Below are 18,730 nucleotides of genomic sequence, written 5' to 3'. Positions count from 1 at the left end.
CTATTCAATACTTATAACTCTGTAAATAGACATGACCCCTAGCAAGTCACGCCCATCGCTTCAGGCAAGACTGAAAATTCTTGCTGACTAGTTCCAATGAGTGATCCACATTTCTCTATAAGCCTTTTCTTTGTACAGGCTGAAACGGTTAGATTTAATGGAGAAGAATATAAGACACTTTATATGCAACAAAGGTTTGGTTACATCAATTAAAAAACTGGAACTGATTTTACCCTTTTCTTCTCAATTTTCAACCTCACTCAGAGGACAAGAGAATTTCTGAATCAAGTACCATGATAAACAAATTCTAATAGAGAACTACTTTCATTGAAATTAATCTGCATTTGGATAAAGAATTGAAGAAAATTATGCATTCTAAATCTATATTGTAGATAAAGTACAGTAGTATAATATATAAACTAAACTCAGTGGCGCGACAGCCCTAGAGGGCCAAGGCCTACTGTACTGTGCCCATCTTAGTTTTCTTGATCTTGGGCTCTGGGGTGCAGGAGCAGATGTTCTGGTCAGGAGGTCAGCCGAAGGTTTCAACCTCACTCAGAGGACAAGAGAATTTCTGAATTAAGTACCATGATAAACAAATTCTAATAGAGAACTACTTTCATTGAAATTAATCTGCATTTGGATAAAGAATTGAAGAAAATTATGCATTCTAAATCTATATTGTAGATAAAGTACAGTAGCATAATATATAAACTAAACTCAGTGGAGCGACAGCCCTAGAGGGCAAAGGCCTACTGTGCCCATCTCAGTTTTCTTGACCTTGGGCTCTGGGGTGCAGGAGCAGATGTTCCGGTCAGGTGGTCAGCCGAACGCGGAACCCCCAGTGTTTAGTTCCCAAGCATGCTTGGTACTCATTTTATCTACCCACTGAAGGGATGAAAAGTTTAGTCAACCTTGCCCGGCCCGAGAATCGAACCTGGGACCTATGGCACGACAGCGCGAGGCGCTACCGCTCAGCAACCGGGCGTCAGTATAATATATAGTACAGTTTAATATACAATTCAGGATATTTATTGTACTAAATATTTTTTATGCGAACTTTTAAAAGAATTCCCCCTTTGCATATATAAAAAAAAATAACACAAAATTATAGAGGACACTGCCTGTAGAAGAAATAACCATAACTGTGATTAACTGCTCAGATCTTTAAATAAAATAATAAATTTTATATAAATAGAGATTTACCTTTGCAATGAACTGCAATAGCACCTTTAGCATTTTCAGCTATTTCTAAAAATTCTTCCATTATCTTATCTGTCGGGGTTCCTCCATCCGCAAAAAATAAATCTCTGTGGTTGAAACCATGATTTGAGAAACGGTGAGCATCATATACTTTTTTATTGAGGCGAACAATTGTAGTCACATTGTGCTTACGGAAGTAAGAAAGATAGAACTCTGGTGAATGCAATGGATAACCTAAAACATATGGGCATGCATAAATATAAATTTTTTAATTCACAGTTTCTATAAATAATAAAAAATATATATTTGTTATATATTACAGAATAATTAATACAAAAATATCTCACTTAATTTAAATTCGAAAATTAAGTCATTGAAACTAAGGCTGAATTAGTACAACACAATTAATTTTTTTTTTAATATTTGGGAAAATGTATGATTAAATTATTTAAATAATTCAAGTCCTACCTATATATCAGTTAGTTTACAAAGAAAAAAAAATTATGAATAAAGATTAAAATAAAATATATGATATTAATTTTCCTTTTTTTTTGTAGACAACTGTTTGTAATTTTATTACTTATTTGATTATTTAATTAATTATACCAAATATTTTTATTTGAGGTCATTTTTTTTACTCGGGTGGATAAATAAAATAGAGCACAAAATTTTATTATAACACTTTTAAAAAATACAACCAATATGGAATTTATAAAAATATTAAAAAGGTACTATAAGAGTGCAAAATTGTTCATTAAATGGCTGATTTTTATCTTAAACAGAAAACATTTGATAAGTACTCCAATGTTGATTTCATTTCTTTTTTTTTTTTTTTCTAAAAAAGGAATATGTCTAAGATGTGCATAAGTCATATATACAAATAAAAAAAATTTAACCATTTTTAATAATATTATAAAAAAAATCAAATATGATTTACTAAAACTTTTAACAACAATCCATAGAAAAATTACAATTATGGAAAAAAAGATTTTTTTGTAAGCATTCAAGAAAAGATAAATCTTTCAAAAAAATATTATTACTATTAAAAACTGTAATAGAAATTAAATTTTAAATCATATTTGTGTAATTTAAAATTGAGAATAAGTCTTGCAAATGAATGAAACTAAACCTTTTTAAAATAATAATCTATAACTCTGCAATAATAAATTCCCTCCATAAAGTATCTAATAAGACCTTAATATCATTAAATAGTATTTCAAGACAACTATTAATTTTTTTCAGCAACAATAAAAGCAAAACAAACTTTTATTTTATTTTAATTACAGATTAAAACTTTTTTATATTTCAATACAATTTTCTTCTTGCAGTTATAGATATTAACATTAAAAGATTAATTTAATACAAATAATATATCAATTATGAATTATTTCAAACATAAAAACAAATCAAACTTAATTATCCTAAGGTCAAATAAATTACTCTTCCTAAAAATAAATAACATAAGTTACTTAATAAACTTTATAATATAGGACACAAATCAGTAGAAAAAATACCCCCCCCCCCCTCTTACAAACCATGCTTAAAAAAAAAGAAGATCGCACAATGCTAAACTTAAAACATGTTTTAAAAAAAGATGCGATTTCGAACAAATTTCGTCAAAATTAAGTGGCAATAAAAGGAATGAAATTAATTATATGAGTCATTAAATTGCTTGCAGAAAGTTTTTAATTTTTATGTAAAACAGTCTATTCCATCTTTATTTGAAGAGTGATAAATATTTTTTTATTATTTTAATTAGAAATTTTATTTTGAAGGAAATGTTAAAAAATATTTTTTAGTATTTATATTTGTATATAACATCAAGACATAAATTAACCAGTATTAGAAGATCTATTATTAAATAATATTAGTTTCAAAATAAAATAATACAAAAACAGGCTGGCGGCTGAAAAAGGCTGGACACATACTAGTTATAAATCAAAAAAGAGAAATAATTTAAGTGATTGTAAAAATTTTGCTAAATTTTTGATAAGTAGTTTTGGACCAATATTCATGCAAAGCCTTCGTATAAACTTACCATTTTCATATTTATTTTTAGCGTGTGGGCCACAAAAAGCAATAAACTTCTTTGGAACTATCCAATTCAAGTCCCCATTTTCTACTCTCTGTAACAATCATTTAACAAAATGAAAGTAAATGGTATATAATACATCTACATTAGCATATTTTATGGCTTTAAACTAATTTTAACAAAAATTTTTAGCAATAATTTGCATAAGCACAGTAAAATCTACTAGAATCTTATCTAAAAAAACTTATTTTATTTAAGAAACCCAAAAAAATAAATATAGAAAAGTAATAAAGAAAACTAAATTTTGACACAATGCAAAAAATCATTAAAATCTAAAATTATGCAAGATACCAAGATAAGTAATTATTTTTTTCAATTGGATTAATTAAAATTTTTGTTCATGCAAATAAATTAACAGATAAATAATGAAAAGAGTTAATACTTTGCTTTCAGGACTTAGCAAAAAACTACAAAACCACTTTCCAGTCAGATTTGGAAGAAAAAAACCCTATTCCGTACCAAAGGCTTGAAACATGTTTTCGTTGATAATATTTTAATGAAATGAATACCTACTAATTTGTCTAAGATTAAGAAGCATTTTTAAAACCACTCCAAAAAAATCTATGACGAGTCATATATACATATATGTGTGTGGTGCCAGTTCCTGTATACAAAGCTCTAACCTGATCTCAGTTATCAAATCAGTCAGTTAGAAGTCGTCTTAAGCTAGAAGTCCCACCAGTCAATGTAAGCCGCAAGCTGATCCCTGTGCACGACTAGGAAGCAATGGGAATTTCCCTAAGACATTAGGGAAATTCGAATAACGAACCGAAACAGACGGATATGGACTCCAAAGAGGAGTTATGATCGCAAAGACGAACTCTTAATCATTTATTATTTTTTGCCATTTATGTGATTGTTAATCGTCCATGTTTATGTAAATTTAGCCTTTAATATATGTTTTTGTTAAAGAACAGTGTCCTTTATTTAAGACGACCACTCATGCCGTCACCACACACACACACACATATATATATATATATAGATAGATATATAAATGCTGCATACATATTAAATACATAAGAAAAAGCAGTCATGTTGTTAGGTCTTGTCAGCCCTATCGCAAAAGATTATTAATCTTTAAGAAATGTTGTACTTTTTGAATTTATAGAGCTTCATGTAAAATAAACATAAACTATTTTTTGTCACAACCAGGGTAAATTTTACTATTTGCTTAAAGAATACTCGCAAGAAAACAATATTGAAATAAATTTCGATTCATATAATAAAACATGGTTATTTATTTTCATTGAAAACTTAAATAGAACCTTCAATACTTTAAATTTTTCTTAAAACTCTTAGAAGAAATTGTGCATAAATCAAAAGTAAAAAGGAATGGCTATTTCATTCAACTTACTTCATAATGTTCATATTCATCAACATCGAATCCCTCAAAATCCAAAAAATTGTTTTCTACAGCCTAATATTAAAAAAATATTATTAATAAAAATAAAAAATCTTTGAAAAATTTTATATTTTTAATACATAAATAAAAAAATGCTTAGCAGTCAAAAAACCTATCATTAAAATAAAGATATAAGATAATAGTAGAATCTTAATTTTTTTCTGTGTTAGATAAAATAACAATCAAGTTTTAAAAAGGAACAAAAACAGCCCTAGTGACTTTGTAACTATACTATGTTAAAAAACACAAATGAATTCAATAAAGTGAACAAAGCTATTAAATTTAAAAACATACTAGACAAAGCTATAAACAAAAACATTTTAGCAAAATTGCACATAAAAAACAGTTACTTTACCATTTCACTAGAGCAAGTCAATTCACCTATTTTATTTTAATTTTTTTTAAAAGAAATTAGACATTGCCTAAAAAATAAAAGGTGCTTACTAACACTCAGTGATTTTTCATTGAAGACTTTGCTGCCTGTTACAGTGAAAAAACATTGCCCTAACAGACAGTTATGAACCAAGGAAGTTAAGGTTCTTCCACAATTTTGTGATCAACAACATAATAATGGCAATGTGGTCAGCATTACACACCTACTGCCTTAACTTCCTAGATAAGTTTATACCCATGGATCTGATGCTGGATTTGCTTTAAGTCACCACATCACCAGTACTTCGAAAGTTCTGTACCTTAACCACTATGCCATCACGACACAATAGCGCATAATTCAAAAATTATTATAAGTACAGAACTTTTTTTCAAATGTTGTATTAGGTGATTTTTTCCGTATTGGTGTTAAAATTTATCTTAAATATTTGCCTTTAAAAATTAACATAAATTAAGAATGCAGTTAAAAAACTTGAGCTTTGTTTTCTACATTTTATTTATATAAATAAAATATACATATACCTTGCTTACAGCATGAAGACAATCAGATAATGTCAGATCATATGAGCTTTGGCCATAAGATGCATCTCTGCAACAAATTAAGAAAACAATCGAAAGGAAACTTAATCTGAGAGCTGAAATCTCACAATAAGAATTAGTAAAATAAAAAATGGAAGAAAAAAAATTGTGATAGCTGACAGACTCACACTATTTTAAAATTATTTATTTTATTTTAAAATTATTTATCTGGAAATGAGTTTGAGTCCATAGATTGATCTGCGTACTTTGAGCCAGAACAAAAGAAACTGCTACTCAAAACTTAGTACTTCTAGTCTGATTTGGGGGAAACTATTATGAACTCATGGGAATTACTTTGAAATTGATAAACGATACAAGCATTTTTAATGTTTCCCTTTTGTGATATATTAAAATCAAATAAGTTTCCTTTCTAAAATTTTAGGCTTTTTTTTAAAAATGTCATATTTTGAAAATCAATTGATACTAAATAAACTTCTAGTGGTCACTTGAATGGCATGAAATTTCAGAATGGAGGAAAGATTTTTCTCCTTGCTCCTGTTCTCATCCCGCTAGTCCTGCTCACCTTTTAATATGTTTAGATGCCTCCTGGAGGCAGCTATTGGTTGACCAGGATAAGATTTTTTTAAGTTTTCAGGCGACAAGGTCTTTTGGACCTGGTCTAGGCTTTCATACACTAGGAGGATGAATAACAACAAATAAACTCCTCAATTTAATTAAGTACTCATTCAAAGTGCTAGGTACTTTTAAGCAAGGTTGGTAAACAAGTGTGATTGATTTAAACCACAGATAAACAAATATTTTTAAAAATCTTTTCAATAAGTAAATTTTCTTTTAATTTGTATGAATTTTTATCAGCTAGAATATTGCCAAACAAAAAAAAAAATATGAATTTTCTCAAATATATTGCAATTTTGATTGTTAATAACTAGTACACTTTAAATAGACATAAAGCAGCAATTTTTAAATATTTAAGTAGAATTAGCGTTTTGAGAAGAATACTTTGGTAAAATAAATTATTTGGGGCAAATTTCAGATAAAATACTAAAACACTAAATATCAGATACATTTATACAAATCCATCTCTAATAAAAACTATAAATTCAAAGAAGACAAAATTTTATAATAAGATGTTTCATTTTCCAATTTCTTTAAGTTAAAATTTTCCTTAAAAAATGACACAACATACCTAAAAGGAATGAACAAAGGGCTATTGTTTCCAACAAGGGGCTGATAAGCTTCCACAGCTGATTTTTTTAGGTAAATTATCTGAGATAAAAATTACATTGTATTAAAATACAAATATGAATAATTTTAAACAAAAGCTAAAAAAAAGAAAAATTCTTATTTTCCCACCTTTTTTTTTTTTTTTTTTTTGAAAAAAAAAGGAAGAAAAAAAAATAGCCAGCAAATCTTTAAAATACAGAATCATAAAATCAACTCATAATAAAACTTTATAAATTGCTGCAATAATTTTTTTCGTCAAAAATTTATTTTCTGTAATTTTAAGACAAAATTTAGAAACCAACAACTTAAATCAAAGCATTATAAAGCCCTTAATAATGTTAAAAATCATATAATCATTTGTTTGCTGCTTGTAAGCAGGAATAACTAAATATAGTAGTACACAACTTTACAAGTATTCAGTAACATCAAACCATAGATTAATTATTATAAGAATTTTGTGATGATAATAAGTATTAAAAAAAACAACATTAAAAGTCACAAAGATGCTGCATTAAAAATGCATATAAGTTTCAAAGCTACACTTGAGCATCTTCAGTAATCTCTTATGGCCATTTTTCTGTTCTTTAATTTGCAAATATGACATAAAAATGAAGCTTCAAAATTTTGTATGCTATTTTAATACAACATATTTGCAATTTTTAATGTCAGTCAAATTGTTAAGAAAATCTAGTATGATGCAAATAAGATAATTTGATCCAAAAATTAAGAAAAAAAGTTATATGACTTTTTTATTTCAAACTTACTGCATATGACCCAATGAGGAAAGCTGAATTCACTCTTTTCTTAGCATCTACAACAGTGTAATGAATAATCTTTTTCTTTAGCAACGAATATGCCTTGGGGAAAAAAGAAAAAAAAAAGATATTTTAAAAAACTTTTCATGTTACAAAAAAATAAATTATGTAAAACTAAAACTTACTTTTAATTTCTTATTCAGCTTCATACAATAGCGGTAAAGTTTTGCGAGATTCAACGGTCCAAAATCCGAGTAGAAACTGAAAATGTTTTCCAAAATTATAAATCAACCCCTTCTAAGAGCTCATAAGAAATCATTATACAAAAGTAACTTCTAAAATAATCACTTATTGAATTTTTTCACAAATTAAACAGGTGCAATTTATATTAAAAGTTTCTTAATACTAATCATATATAAAACCTAAGGAGTAGTTGCAACTAGTTGTAGTTGAAAATACAGCTCTTATATATTATATTACAGATTTAGTATAAATTTTTGATTCAAATGTCTAATTCATTAGATAAAACCCTTTTTTTTAAACATATTTAGTTCTATTAAATATTTTTAATATATTTGGCTAAGTTTAAATCGTTTAGATTAAAAGAGGAAAAAAAATTCATTTCAAGAAAATCATTTAAACAAACATTTATAATAATGTAGAGAAAAATATTGCTTGAATAAATAATTATTTAAACTTTTACAATCACAAACTTAATAATAACTAAACATTTTTGAGCCTATGTCTGATTTAACTATTGAAAAAGAATACAGAAAACTATTTAAAATTCAGATTAATATATGAATTATTAATAAATTATCCTTTAATTAATAAAACACGAAACTTAATTTATTAAACTAAGTTTCTAAGCTATTTGCCAAGCTATTTAATGTATCATTTTTAATAGGTTCCTGTGTTATGAATATTTAATTCAAATTTTTTTTTTGTTATAAAACATTTATATATGTGCTAGTGAGATATAGATAAATAGTTCTTTTCTTAAAAAGATTTTAAGTACAATTTCAATATTTTGCATAATTATATTTTTAAAATTTTTTTTTCTTTCTCCCAAGTTAGAGAAAAGTTCACAGTCTGACTCCATAGCCCTGGATTTTTAAAACCCAGTGGAAACGCGAAAGAATAATTGCCAAAAAATAGCTTGGATTTGCGACGAAGTTAGTGCAAATTGAACAAGTCAAAAATAATTATTAAAATGCACAATTTGAAATTTGCAAACCTCAATAATATTGCTTTGAAAAAATCAAGATTTTAAAAAACACAAGGATAACCCGACAATAACTGCAAAAAGCATGATCAAATAGTGGCTCGTATTAACAATGAAACGGTTAAAAGAAAGTCTGCTAAAAAGTAACTATTTTGAAATTTTCAAAAATCGTATTAAAAATATTAAGAGTTTTAAAACTATAAAGAAATGAGTAGCAATAACCACCAAAAACAAAATAGAAAAACCACTCAGATTTACAATGGAACCTAAGTAATTAGAACATGTTTAAGTGTGTAGAATCAAACCTACAACTAATTTTTAAAAATGTTATTTCTATTTTTTGAAAAAAAAAGAAAGAAAAAAACAGCTTGTGCGTCTGTATTTTAAGCAACTTTTCTGTGATCAATTTAGATTTATTCATTTACTTCAAAATGAATACTTTACTTCATTTACTACTGACACATCATGGTCAAACCTGTTTCAAACTATATTGAACTTAAACAATTTATAAATTTATATCATTGGATAAGATTTATAAAAAAAAAAACTCTACCTTTTGACACATAAATTTTTATTTGTTTAAATATTTGCAAAAAGAAGAAAAGGTTATTTTGCTTTTTAAATCAAAACATGCCTAAAGTTACATATTGACAAATTTGTTTTATATCAAGGATTCTGTGCATGTGCTATAATGCACCATATATGCAAAAAAAAAAAAAAAAAAAAAAAAAAAAAAAAACAGTTGAGGGGCTAAAATAAAAAGGTTATGATGCTCTGAGTAGAAGTGAATTCTTCCTCACGAAAAATAGTCAGATACAATATTAAACAGAAGAAAAAAAATCTTTCCTTAGACTATCAATAGATGAAACCTTATAAATGCACATATTAATAGATGGATAAAGAGGTAGAAATCTTGGAGACTTCTTTTTCCCGTCCTTTCTCTACATTGTTTTAATTCTGAAACATTATTTGAAATGCAAATTCATTTTATTTTAGAACTTTGCAATTTTTTTTAAAGCTTTACAGTATTTTAACAATGTTATTTGCTCATTCATAAATTATTTTACATTTAAGTAACGTACATATTATTTAATTTTTAGAGATACTTGTATTATCCTACATTTAGAAAAGCTTATTCTTAATGATCTACTCAGCATAATGTTTATACGTATCAAAAAGAATCAAGTGTGTCTTGTTTTCTTCTATCAGGTGATCTGAAAAGTTTGTTTGATTTTAATCTTTTAATGACAATTATTGTAAAAATTTTGTTTTTAATTCCTTGTTAAAAAATTACTGATTAAATTATTTAATTGCATTTCTTTTCATAATAATAAAATACTTGATGTTATGTAACATATATTTAAATGGAAAATTTGTATTTTAAAAAGGGACCTGCTTTTATTGAGAAAAAAAAAGACCCATAAATTTGGAAGTTCTGGGTGCTAAAGACCCGTAGCTTACAAGGTCTAAAGAAATTATTGTATATTTTGTATTATATATTGTGTATTATTTTCAATAGAAGTAAATATAATTACCCATCATATTGCAACTCATTATCAATTGAAAAGAAGTGGAGATTAGAAGTGGATCTGGGCTTGATAGGAGTATTTAAAGTTGCAAAATACAAACGATCTGAAAAAAATATAAATAAATACAGGTTCTGTAAGAAATTTTCATTAATGTTGGTGATCACAATGAATATGGGTATAATTATTTTTACATGGCATCTCTCATTTATAGATAAAATTAAATAACCTAGCGTAGAAAAGACACAAAGGTGCTCTAAGTGCATTTTGAAAAAATATTATTCAGATTCCATTTACATTAATTAACCAATTTATGTCATTTAGCAATAGCTGCACACAAATTTTGCATTTTTTTTTTAAATTTTCAATAAAGAAATAGGTTATAAATGCAATACATATCATAATACCTAAGATCAAATTCTGGGAACAAGAACATGTTACAGTCTGATATAAGAACAAAATATTTTTTTTTTTAATTGATAAAAATTAAGTACAAATTTTTCAAGGACTGTTATATATTTTTCAAAACTGTTTATAAATTAATAAAGATGAAAAAAAAATAGTTTCAAGAGTATCCTATCATCAAAAGCAGTCTATAGGATTGTTTGGAAAGTAATTTCTTTTTTCTTTAAAAAAGACTTAACTTATTTTTTCTTAGCCAACTTTACATTAAGCTGCATAATCATTTGATATTTTGACAACTGATATACTAAGGCTTGCTTGTGAAAAAGTTTCATTGTTTATACACAGTAGGGCAATTCCATGAAAAGGGGGAAAAGCATTGGAAAATTCAAATAAGAATAATGTTATTATTTTGGATGTTTTCTGAATTAGAAAGGTTTGAAGTTTGATAATTTATCATAATTTTTTTTGAGAATTTAGTTTTTTAGTATTGGCAACCCATTGAACATTGGCATTTGCTTGTTCTGATTTGGGTGAAGAACATGGGCAGATTTTGAAAATCAGTAAATTAACATTATTTTCATTTCAAAATGTTCCAAAGAAAAAATATTGTTTATTACACTTAATAGAAATATTGTGCAGTGTAGAAATGAGTTTTTGTTGTTAAATTCACTTAATTATATAAATTTCAAATAAACATTATTGCATGTAACGTAAGTTACCAAAAACTAGGAAAAGTTTTTATGTGTAAAAAAGATCAAGTGATACAAAAGTAAGAATAATATTTTTTCATCCTTAGAGGCTAACACAAAATAAGCAGCAATAGTTTTCTTTTCAAATATTACTTATTTATTGTTTTGTGCACTATTCAATATGTGTAACGTAAGTTACTGACATGCGTGTAATGTAAGTTACCAATGTAAAATGAGTTTATTTCTCTTGAAAATTGGCATATAAACTAAATTAGATGTATCCAGTTACAATACCAAAGTTTATGTAAATAAACACTGCCTTAAGATATTAATTTTATTGAAAATATCTGCATTAACTCATTTAATTGGGTGTTGGCATTCATATGTTTTCGAAATTGGACGAAATCTCTCGACAAGAACCAGGAATTAAGGATGTGATTATAATTGGAAATGCTAATGGTGGTGAAAAGAAAGTACAAGCACGGCATCTTCTTCATTCAGTTCTAGAAATCAGGGATGAGATTAGCCAAAAGGCAAAAAAGCTGAATTTCCACGATCGTAAATTTACGCAAGCGCAACCCTTTAATAATAAATTCCAGTCAGTTTAAAGTAATAAATAATGTGTTGACATACAATTGTGTACTAATCTATTATTATATAAATGATTACATTGCTACTTAACATTTTGTGAAAATAAAAAATACCAATTGAAAAAATAAAGCTGGAAATTATATTTTTCCTCAGTTCACATAAGAGACAATTATTACTTGAAAAACTACCTGGTTTAGCAAATTAAAACTACTGAGAATATAAATTAATATTTCATTTCCTTTAATAAATACTGTTATGTGATTTACAGCAAATATATCAGTAATATTATATTTTAAATTATATTGAAAAAAAAAAAACTTTAACAATGGATCGAATCATTATGTTCATATTATAGTCTAATCTAACTAGAGCCCTTTGAAACATATTAATAATAGTGAAGTAGAAATATATAGTAACTCCTTAACATACAGAAATTGCTATTTCAGTTTGAAAAATTACATGACAATCAGCAACTGTTAAGATAATTGTTTTTTATTTCATAAGAATTTTGCCTTTTATAGCATAAATAACAGCAATTATAAATAAAATTTTGATGATGAGTTAATTAACTCTTTTTCCAATTAAATCCCTTTTTAAGTGATTGCTTTTGTTTGCTATATCTTTTATGTTTGCTATATTTAGTCGTTAGTCCATTTTCAAATATCTTGTGACAAATCCTATTTTTTCTTCTTTGCAAGCACAGAATGTAAGTTTTGAATATATTCCCTTCCAGTTTCTCTGATGTTGTAACACTTACATATACTAATAATCGTCGTTAGAAAAACAGTCACCTTTATAGTGACTAATTAAAAAAAAAAACTTCTTACAAGAATCGCGATAATTTATCTTAAAATTGCGTAAATATGAATAACAATTGTGGATTTTGAAATCACATGAATATAAAACTAGATATACGATTTTGAAAATGAGGAAATACAAACTGGGATATAGAATTTTTAAAACGCGTAAATACAAATCACGATTCATAATTTTTAGATCGCGTAAATACGAATCATGATGCGTAATTTTTAGATTGCATAATTAAGAATTATGATGCATAAGTTTTAAAATGCGTGAATGCGAATCCCAACTCCTTATTTTAAAATCACGTATAAATACGAAAATCAATGTTTGATATTATAAACCGCATGAGCAAATCAAGACATTAATTTTAAACTTGCGTGAATCCGAATCGCTATATAGGTTTTTAAAAAAGTGTAAATACGAATCACAATATCGGATTTTTGAAGCTTGCAAATAAGAATCACAACGTACAGTATTCAAATCGCGTGAATAAGAATCGCAACACGCAAATATGAAAAGCTATGCTTGATATTAAAATCGTGTGAATAAGAATCGAGATACTAGCAGATTCTAGGCTTGGGACCTCTAAAAGGCTTGTCAGAAGCAGCGTCGTTTGAACTACAAAAATCGGATCTATCTGGAGGGCGGGTAAAAAATTCGGAAAATCTTATCTGCTGCGAGTAAAAGGGGAGAAAATAGCTATAATAAGTAAAAATGAGAAAGGATTGAGCTATGTAGTTTGAATTTTCTGTTTCTCTTTGAAAATCGGTGAATTTTCTGAAAAAGCGGAATACTTATATAAAAAAGTGAAATTTTTAGAAAAATCTGAATTTTTGATAAAAAAAAACTGAAATTCAAGAGATAAAAATGAAAAAAGCGGAAATCCGCTAAAAAGCGGAAAAATCTCATCCCTGTAGAAATGCACTAAATGTTTATGGGAAAAAATCAGAATGCAAAATTGGAAAAACTAAGTTCTTTGATCTCCGTCCAAAGCATGTTTTGCTTAGTATCAAACTCCCAAGAAATGTTTGTCTTTGTAAGTATCACAAAAATTTCGGATTGGCTACTGAAGCCTTCAGCAAATTCCATAATGTTCCATCTTTCCAAATTCTTCAGATATTTATTTTTATGCTCAGAAAAAACAGATGAGTGCTGGTCCGGAGAATGTGAAACTTGTTCTCATCAACTTGAACATTGACTAAACAAAATAACCCAAAAAGAAAATCTAAATGATTTGAATTGTTATGTATGAAAGGAAGATGATGCTGGCCAACTGAAAAAAATTTCAGAGGAAGGAAATTCAGAATATTTGTCTGAACACATAAAGAACATGAAGTCACAGTTTCAAAACCATGTTAAAACCAAGCGTGAACAATCGCTTGCTTACAGAAGGTAAGTCCAAGCTGCGACTTTACCATCATTCGATAAGGACACTTCAATCATTTAAACAGATTTCGCAGAAAATTATTCGTGTGAATACCAAGACGCTGGACCGCACATTGAACGAAGAAGCAAGTCAGTATTTTCACCATATCATCATGGTACTCAGGAAAGCATCATTCTATGGCCTTCATAAGTAATGATTTAAATCACACTAAAGAAATGGTAGTGCCAAATATGAATTGCATTTCAGAAACTTTGCCACTGGATATCAAAAATGTTTACATCTGGTCAGATGGGCCAAGCAGCCTGTTCAAGAATCAATATATAGTTTCGGTCTTACCTGTTCTAGAGCTTCATCATGGGAAAAAAATTGATGTGGAATTATTTTGCCACATCACACGGCAAAGGTCCTGTTGATGGGACAGGTGGATCTATTGAAAGGAGTGTGAGAAATGTTGTATTGACAAGGAAACGTATTGTTACCAATGCCTCTGAGTTTGCGGCAGCAACACAAGAGCATCCAACAAAAATAAATGTGGTAGAAATCACACCAGAAAATATTAAGAAGCGTCAGCAAAAGTTACATCTTTCTAGTCAATTCTCAAAAGCTGCACAGATTAAAAACATTAAGCAGATCCACCACTTAAAAGTACAAGAAGGCATACCAGAAGGGTTTCTTAGTGAAAGAAGTTGAAAAACAAAATGATGAATCCAAGATAAAAGCTGGGGATTGGTATACGATTAGATACGAGGACATGTTGTATCCTGGTGTGGTAATGTCTGTTGAAGAGCAAGAATTTAAAGTCAATGTAATGGCTGCTGTGGGAATCTATTGGAAATAGCTAGAAAAAAGAAATGGAATATTCTGCCAGAAAGAAAACATGGTGAAAAGAATTGAGCTTCCTGTACTAGTTAATAACAGAGGACATTATAAGTTTGCATAGTAATGCGTGAATCAAGTGTGTAAATCAAAAATGTCTTCATGTACACTTTTTCTCCCTTGCACTATACTGTTTAAATATCCTAATTTGCATTTGTTCATTCTTGGAATAAAAGTTTTATACAAAGTGAATTTCGTAACGTAAGTTACTGTAACGTAAGTTACCCATTTTAAAAATTATATTTAATTTACCTTTTGAAATAAAATTTTAAATCTAGGCATAAGAAATATTTAAACATGTCAGAAAAATTATACATATAATCTTAATCAATTAACATTTGTATAAGAACAGAATTTTGCCTTCAAGCATATTGCAAATTTTTGCAATTCCTTTTACGGTAACGTAAGTTACCACACTAATTTTAGGTTTTTACACTGTTTAAAATAAAAAATATTAATTATTTTAATTAGGTTCCTTTTGGTTTTGATTGTAATTTTAAGAAATCACTTTATTTCAATATGTGCATTAGTATTATTTGTTTGTTTCTAAGTTCTCAGTGCAATAAAACTTCTGTGAATATAACGTAAGTTACCGTGGAATAGCCCAGTAGCTTTTGGTTGGCGCCCTTCCAAATACAGAAAGTGAAACTGCTGCTCAAGCCAAAAAGAAATTATCCGATATATACAGAGAAGAGGTATTGAGAAAAGACCAAACTGGTTTGCAAAATTTTGATCCGGAAATTTTGATGTTGAAAATAAATTGCATTCTGGAAGGCCATTAGAGGCTGATGAAGATATAATAAAGGCATTAATTGATGCAAAACAGCAATTATCAACTAGTGGGATTAAATTTATAAAATCCAGTCGTTCATGATTATTTGAAAAGACTGAGTTTTATCTCAAAGCTCAACACATAGGTTACCTCATGTTCTTGAGGACAGATATTTGTGCCTAAATGTAGATATCCATTATAGTTTGCCTCTCAATTGTTAAGAAAATGATCATTTTTGAAGTGCATCATCACTGAGGACAAGAAATGAGTATTCTGCAAGAATGTCCCGGCTTCCACAACATTTTTTAAAGGGCGAAACCTTTACTTCAAACGAGGATGTCAAAAATCTCTAGGTTCAGTTTTTTGAAACAATTGAAATTTGAAGAACAAAAATTTCACGCGTGGAATCATGCTACTGTCAAAAGAAAGATGCTAAATGGCTTTGGACTGAATGGACAATGAATAATCCAGTAAAATATTTATTCACCATAAGAAAATACTCCTACATTTTTATAATCGAAACAAAAATTACTTTTTGAATAATCTAATATTTTGTGGTCCAATAACCAATGCTGATTTTTTTTTTAATGTTTGCGTAAACATTTTCAAGATAATTTAAAACTTTTAATAGCTAATTTTTTAATTCAATATATATTTCATAAATGCAATATTTTAGTACATAAGTTTAAAATCTGTGTACAAGAAAATGTAATAGTCTGATATAAGCATAAAATATTATTCTTAAAAAAAAATTTATAAAAAAGTACAAATTTTTAATGCATCAAAACTGTTTATAAATTCATAACGATGAAAAAATTGTTTTTGTATCATCAAACACAGTCAATTCTTTTACGCAGATTTTATTTAAACTTTTATGCTAATTTAAATTTTTTAATTAAAAAAAATTATCACAAAGCATTTATATAATATATAATCTTATTTATTACATAAACTTTTCCTAACACAATTAATTAATTAAAATGAACTTCCTTGAATTTTAGTATAAATAATTTTAATTTAGATTCCTAAAATAAAATATTTTCTGTTTCCAACAACACATCATTTACACTTAAACAAGGAAAAAAAATCTAAATTTAGAAAGACATTAATTTTTTAATCTTCGAAGGTATCAAAGCTGAAATATCTCTTTAGAAAGTTAGTTATAAGTTGAAAATTAAAACTAGGATTTAGTTTTCAGATTTTTACACTATCTCCTTCTCAAAACAGACAAGTATCTAGATCATTTACAAATGCATTTACTAATCTATTATAAGCTGAGATTTTTATGATCAAAAACATCTTCTCCTCTGTAAGTATGAAACACTTATTTTGCCAATTTTTTAATTTAAAAATATAATAATAAAAGTATAAAAAATTCTTTATTTCGTTTTTGATTAAATTTTAAAAAATACTTTAAATCACAGAAAAATTATTACTTGAAATAAATTACTTAAATGCATTTTCCGGATAAATGTATATTTATTACACCAACTTCTTTTTTTGCACACTTAATTAACATGAGCATCTAAAACTTTAAACAATCCGTTTTGGGATATTTTGGCATCGTCATCTGTCGCACCAACTTCAATTGCCAAATGAATTTTATATTTACATATCTAAAAATAAAAAAAAAACATGAAGAGGTTTGCCTAGGGATGACAATGAGGTATACCCTCAGAGTTGGTCCCCTTACATGATCTTTTTTTTAGTTTTTCGCAGACAGCTTCTCAAAAGTTGCCAAGACTTGGAGATTATTCTGTCGCAGATCACGAACAAAAATATTTCTATCCGTTTAACTTTAATCAATAAATATTTATATATAAATTTCAAAAGTGAAATATTTTATGTTTCAAATAGCATGAAACTTAGTAGAAAAAATTTCTCTTTTATAATAATAAAAACACTGATATTTAAGAAGCAATATAATTTAAAAACAAATCAGACCAATTCATATTAATTACGAATCTGTTTATAAATCAAACGTTTTAAATACCCTATGGGAGAAAAAATAAAAGCTCAGAAAAAATAGAGCAGGGGTCTGTCTAAGATTTTCTGAGAGGTGCCGATTTTGTGAAAATTTAGACATAATTGGTGAAAAATTAAAAATTATATTAACAAATCAACACAAAAACATAGTAAAAATATAGATTTATCGTTTCTTAAGGATACAAAAATAAAATTTTAAGAAAAAGTATTTTGTGTCTCAAAGTTGAATTTGTGAAACTACCGTTTTTCCTAAAATTGAATTTGTGAAGGTACCACTAAACGGTAGTAAATTCGGCCTGGACAGACCCTGTAGAGGAACAGCAAGCTTTTATTACTATTCATATCCCATTGTATAATTACATTAAAAGAAAACAGTATTTTTAAAAATGCAGCTTATATATGCAAATAGTAAACAATATTAATTCAGATGGGAAGCGCAATCAAATATAACGGTTATACAGAAAATCTGCACTTATATTTTGTGCCATTTTTACGAATAAAATACCTTTAATGTATTCTGCAACATGAACAGAGATATCAGCAAGTTCTTCCATTTTAAAATTTATCTGGAGTGTTTATATTGCAAGTGATTTGTTGACATTTGGTGAAAAAACTAAAATTTTTAAAATCCTAATGATTAAATAACAATTTAGATCATCAGCAGAGATCAAGAAAGTAATTAATTTAGAGCGGTTAAAATAAACTACATGGTTTTATGTGGATAGTTTCAAAACATAAATTTTAAAAATGAATGAATAGATAATTAAGATTTTAATGATTATAAATGACAGCTCCCAACGTCTTCATTTTAAATTTTTGTTTATAAATTAAAAAGTGTTGAGTAGTAGTTTTCCTGTTCT

General features: G+C 27.3%; 1 protein-coding gene across 3 annotated transcripts in view; it reads right to left on the bottom strand.

Annotated features, from left to right (window-relative positions):
• Window positions 1-18,707, bottom strand: part of LOC107447371 (dual specificity protein phosphatase CDC14C) — a 43,064-nt gene extending 24,357 nt beyond the window's left edge. The window contains exons 1-9 of one of the 3 annotated variants that reach the window (XM_043040575.3): window positions 18,376-18,707; window positions 10,370-10,466; window positions 7,795-7,870; window positions 7,619-7,711; window positions 6,817-6,896; window positions 5,613-5,679; window positions 4,653-4,715; window positions 3,242-3,329; window positions 1,207-1,437 (exon numbers count right to left, since the gene is read on the bottom strand). In XM_043040575.3, coding sequence (XP_042896509.1) covers window positions 1,207-1,437; window positions 3,242-3,329; window positions 4,653-4,715; window positions 5,613-5,679; window positions 6,817-6,896; window positions 7,619-7,711; window positions 7,795-7,870; window positions 10,370-10,466; window positions 18,376-18,424 — 844 coding nt within the window. In that variant the 5' untranslated portion in view covers window positions 18,425-18,707. The remainder of the gene's footprint in view (window positions 1-1,206; window positions 1,438-3,241; window positions 3,330-4,652; window positions 4,716-5,612; window positions 5,680-6,816; window positions 6,897-7,618; window positions 7,712-7,794; window positions 7,871-10,369; window positions 10,467-18,375) is intronic. The other 2 variants (XM_087153251.1, XM_016062265.4) reach the window with 2 other exon arrangements.
• Window positions 18,708-18,730: the final 23 nt, after the last annotated feature.

Source organism: Parasteatoda tepidariorum, chromosome 10 (genome assembly GCF_982258835.1).
Source record: "Parasteatoda tepidariorum strain Cologne lab strain chromosome 10, Ptep-v5.0, whole genome shotgun sequence".
In the NCBI taxonomy this organism is placed as follows: domain Eukaryota; kingdom Metazoa; phylum Arthropoda; class Arachnida; order Araneae; family Theridiidae; genus Parasteatoda; species Parasteatoda tepidariorum.
The sequence above is the reverse complement of the archived record's forward strand: the minus strand, read 5'-3'. Positions and strand labels throughout refer to the sequence as shown.